At 34.0% G+C, this 5,000-nt stretch overlaps 2 protein-coding genes across 2 annotated transcripts in view; one reads left to right on the top strand and one right to left on the bottom strand.

Annotated features, from left to right (window-relative positions):
* Positions 1-1,787, top strand: part of LOC125045518 (protein FAM32A-like) — a 15,609-nt gene extending 13,822 nt beyond the window's left edge. The window contains exon 3 of the mRNA XM_047642822.1: positions 1,308-1,787. Coding sequence (XP_047498778.1) covers positions 1,308-1,430 — 123 coding nt within the window. The 3' untranslated portion in view covers positions 1,431-1,787. The remainder of the gene's footprint in view (positions 1-1,307) is intronic.
* Positions 1,788-3,404: 1,617 nt separating this feature from the next.
* The window catches only part of LOC125045510 (ubiquitin-conjugating enzyme E2-17 kDa), an 18,403-nt gene continuing 16,807 nt past the window's right edge, over positions 3,405-5,000 (bottom strand). The window contains exon 4 of the mRNA XM_047642808.1: positions 3,405-5,000. This exon is cut by the window's right edge and continues 300 nt beyond it. The gene's annotated coding sequence lies outside the window, so the exon portion shown is untranslated.

Consider the following 5,000-nt stretch of genomic DNA (forward strand, 5'->3'; position numbering starts at 1 on the left):
TAGAGAGAGAGAGAAAGAGTAATAGAGAGTGAGAGAAAGAGTAATAGAGAGTGAGAGAAAGAGTAATAGAGAGTGAGAGAAAGAGTAATAGAGAGTGAGAGAAAGAGTAATAGAGAGTGAGAGAAAGAGTAATAGAGAGTGAGAGAAAGAGTAATAGAGAGTGAGAGAAAGAGTAATAGAGAGTGAGAGAAAGAGTAATAGAGAGTGAGAGAAAGAGTAATAGAGAGTGAGAGAAAGAGTAATAGAGAGTGAGAGAAAGAGTAATAGAGAGTGAGAGAAAGAGTAATAGAGAGTGAGAGAAAGAGTAATAGAGAGTGAGAGAAAGAGTAATAGAGAGTGAGAGAAAGAGTAATAGAGAGTGAGAGAAAGAGTAATAGAGAGTGAGAGAAAGAGTAATAGAGAGTGAGAGAAAGAGTAATAGAGAGAGAGTGAGAGAAAGAGTAATAGAGAGAGAGTGAGAGAAAGAGTAATAGAGAGAGAGTGAGAGAAAGAGTAATAGAGAGAGAGTGAGAGAAAGAGTAATAGAGAGAGAGTGAGAGAAAGAGTAATAGAGAGAGAGTGAGAGAAAGAGTAATAGAGAGAGAGTGAGAGAAAGAGTAATAGAGAGAGAGTGAGAGAAAGAGTAATAGAGAGAGAGTGAGAGAAAGAGTAATAGAGAGAGAGTGAGAGAAAGAGTAATAGAGAGAGAGTGAGAGAAAGAGTAATAGAGAGAGAGTGAGAGAAAGAGTAATAGAGAGAGAGTGAGAGAAAGAGTAATAGAGAGAGAGTGAGAGAAAGAGTAATAGAGAGAGAGTGAGAGAAAGAGTAATAGAGAGAGAGTGAGAGAAAGAGTAATAGAGAGAGAGTGAGAGAAAGAGTAATAGAGAGAGAGTGAGAGAAAGAGTAATAGAGAGAGAGTGAGAGAAAGAGTAATAGAGAGAGAGTGAGAGAAAGAGTAATAGAGAGAGAGTGAGAGAAAGAGTAATAGAGAGAGAGTGAGAGAAAGAGTAATAGAGAGAGAGTGAGAGAAAGAGTAATAGAGAGAGAGTGAGAGAAAGAGTAATAGAGAGAGAGTGAGAGAAAGAGTAATAGAGAGATTTATAAAATTCATATCAAGGACAGAGAGAGAAAAGATGTGTTTCCCTCTCCAAAGCACAGTTGAATGCTATCATGGATTATTTGAACAGCGTCATGTCAAGCCATTAGTTCAAACTTTGTATTAATTGACAAATAAAATAAGGAGTCTCGTAAATAACAATTTGGTTCAGTTTGGAAACAAAATCATGTCTATATATTTATTTGTAAATACTTCATATTTGTTTTTCCAGGAAGCCGAGCGTATCCTGAAGAAAGCTAGCTTGACACACAAGGAAAAAGTGGAAGAATTCAACAGACATTTGGATTCTCTTACTGAACACTTTGATATTCCTAAAGTATCATGGACCAAGTGAAGTGGGAAGAATTACATACCGTTTGTTTTTTTTCACATTTATATTATGGAAAGTAGGTTTTTTTTTCGTTCCTGTATATTATGGAAACAAGGTTTTTGTTTCTTTCCATTATTGTTCAGGTAATATTGCAAAAAAATATATGGTAACTATTGAGTAAATGACTGGATTTATCCAAAATCATTTTATTTACCCTTGTTATTGTGTTACTTCATATTCACAGCTATGGACAAAGCAAATAGAAGCCCAATATGTATATTCTGTTCATTGCATGATGTAATTAGAAAATTAATATTTTTCATGTATCATGATTTCGTGATTTTAACTGTAAGTTGGATATAATAAAAACAAAAATACGTGTATAAACTTTCATTTAACTTCTGAAACTCTGTGAATAATAATTGAAGTGGAATCAGCACAGTTGTGAAACCCAAGTCAGACATAACCTGACTCCACAAGTGCTACCATCTACAAGTTGTATCTCCAGTAACAGATTTGGATAGGTGGCTAATTTCAACTGAGGAGAGACCTTAAAATCCAATGGAAAATACATATTATTCCCTTTACACCCCCTCCCACCCATGTCTAAAAGAAATCATAAATTATGGGATCACAAAGATTAAATACATATTTAAAAAGAAGCATGCTTAATTACAAATTAGAACAGAATTAGAAGTTCAAAAGACATTCAAAAGTACTTTATAAGCATGATTATCACAAGATATGCAAGGCTGTACATAAAACAGTAATTTCAATTGAGAAACCAGTTTATCGTTTACTTTATCATTTTCCTGGTATTTAAATTTGGGGAAAGTCTTCTTGATCTATGAATCCCAAAGCATTTGACAAGACATATGACAAAGTGGCAGCGCGAACCTAACTTGTACTGGTATCTTTTGTGAAAGGCAGATGAAGGCATTTTAAGGAATGTGATTTTTATAGGAGTGACAATATCAATTATTAGAATAGCTATAAATAGTAAAATATTAATGTTCATTAAAAAAAAATAAAAAAATTGCAAAACAAAAAGCATAAAGGTAATACATAAAAATTATCTTTTAAACATAGCCAAACACCAATGGAAAATGTAGTAGTAGCAGTAGTGTTACCATTACTAAAGGCCTATCCACATCAGCGGGCAGGATTGTCACAGGTCAAACTAGTTGGTAAAGTAGTACTTGATTCCTCACCCATGGTGTCACCTTTACAGGTATACACTGTTGTGCTCACCTATCATTCCTGCCCATGTGGACAGCCCTTTAGACCTCATCACCACAATAGACAGTGCCTGTCAGAAGGTAAACCTAGTAAGTTCCAGTTGAGTGCACTGGCCACTGTAATTTTTAATTTTCTTTGTCTATTTTGTCTACACATAGATGGCTTCACAAGCTCTTTGTCTCAAAGGAGTCCATTACTAGGCCAACTTGGGTTCACCTGTTCACCAACTTTAATATTTATTTTGAATACTATTATCATTATTAATAGTATTGACATTATTATATAGTTATTAATAGTAAATAAAATACAAATACAAAAAATTCAAAGAATAAAGTAAAACTGACATCTGACATGCCAAATAACCAACTCTTGGTAACAAAGCACTTGTGGACCCATCTTTGGGTCAACAAATAAAAAATAAAATCACAGTGGACACTGCATGTATACATTCTTCTCCTGACATCAATGGGTTAAATGAAACAGACCACTAAAGCAAAAATACATTTCTAAAACTGAGGTTCCTGAAAGTTTCAACATGACCCACTGGAGTAAAGTGAATAAGATAAATAGATCATTTAACAAAAAATCTTTTGCATGTTATACAAGCCTCATCATTCTGCTACATGTACGACAAGCACTCAGGAACTATCATACTGTCAACCCTAACAACTGGAAAACTTAATACACAACCCCAGCATGTAATCAATATTAATCTTTATTCATTAAAGATATAGTACACAGGTTTCAGAAAAACAATGCTTGTGTTCTGTACACCTTTATTTGACAAAATTGTATTGAAAAGATTTACTTTGAATACTGTATTAAATTAACCAAACAGCCATGTATTTAAATATACCTGCTTCCCATGTTTTCTGCCAGAAAAATTATAAATCAAAAACTTTTTAAAAAATGAAATTCCTCCTAGTCTCATGAGAGGCAGGCAAAAAGCTGATATTTGTCCCAATGACTACCAGGCTCTTCGGTGATGAGGATGAAAACTCTTACCTATGGGCGTCTCATGACATGGTCGCCCTTATGATAGCGATTCCAATATTATTTGTTGCAGGGATGACTAGTGAGTCACAGAAGAGCCCAAGGATGTTCAACGAGACGGTATTGGACCTACACAGCTTAAAAATTAATAATAATAATGTAAAAACAAATAAAAAAACAAAAAGACAATGACCATGAAAACAGTAGTTATAGTAGAGTTAAAGAAGAATTAGAATCCTTAAGCATTACAATAATAATAATATAAACAAAACATGAAGGTAATACAAAAAGGCAGAAAAAATTCAAATCTTCATTTTGTTACTACAATAATTCTGCAGAAGAAAAAACAAACAAAAAAACAATAAAAAAAATAATAAAAATAAAAAAGTAAATAAAATACAAATATTTTAAGATAGTAATAATAACGAACCTATTATTCTAAAACGAAAAAAATCACAGGGATAGGGAATACAATTTTTAATCATAAAATAAAGAGAAAATGAGACATGGCAAGTTATATGTTAAACAATAGCCTAGTATTGATGGTTTTTGAGGTTGTGTGTTACGGACCGCCTACTCCCCTTTCTTGTATGTTAGGAAAACTCACACAGGCTGGAAATTGGTGGGATTAGGAGGGAATGACTACACAGTTAGGTGAAAGTGATTAAGATATATTACAGAAAGGAAAAATTGAAATTCGAAGTAACTGAATTTTTAAAAAGGAAGATAATAATAATAATAATAATGATAATTATATAGGAACCCAGAACTAGTCACATAAGAAGTTTCCCCATTTTTGCAATGAACAAAGCAGGGTGTGGCTTAGGACACATACAAGAATATCATAATTTAGAGGTGTTACAGTGGGTGTGAAAATAAAAGATGAAATGTTGCACTGGTAAATATATTGGTTCAAAGGGCTCCAGTCCCTGTTTTTTTTATTTTGTTTTTGTTTTATGTTTCTCTTCTCCCCCAACAATTATTAGAGTCAACTGGCCACATACTAGCAAAATGACCCAAGAAATACCCACAATTACAACTACAGAACGCAAGCGTGATCATTTTCCAACAGTGGATGAGGCATATTTCTGTGTACACAACAAATCTAGGTACAAATCAGACCTGCTGGTGGCAGTGGCACTTCACTTGGGGGGGAGGGGGCTAGTACTCTCCAAGCCCTGACTTCTGAGCCACCTGATCTGTGCCAAATTACAAGCTGCTGGTCAAAAGGTGGTGGTGATGGATGCTGGTAGTGCAGTGATGAATCATCGAGGCAATATTTAGACTTTTATATTTCTTTTACTGATCCACCAGCCAGTTGAGTAGTGATGGGTGGAAGTAAATAAAAATAAAAATAATGAA

Source organism: Penaeus chinensis, chromosome 3 (genome assembly GCF_019202785.1).
Source record: "Penaeus chinensis breed Huanghai No. 1 chromosome 3, ASM1920278v2, whole genome shotgun sequence".
Lineage (NCBI taxonomy): Eukaryota > Metazoa > Arthropoda > Malacostraca > Decapoda > Penaeidae > Penaeus > Penaeus chinensis.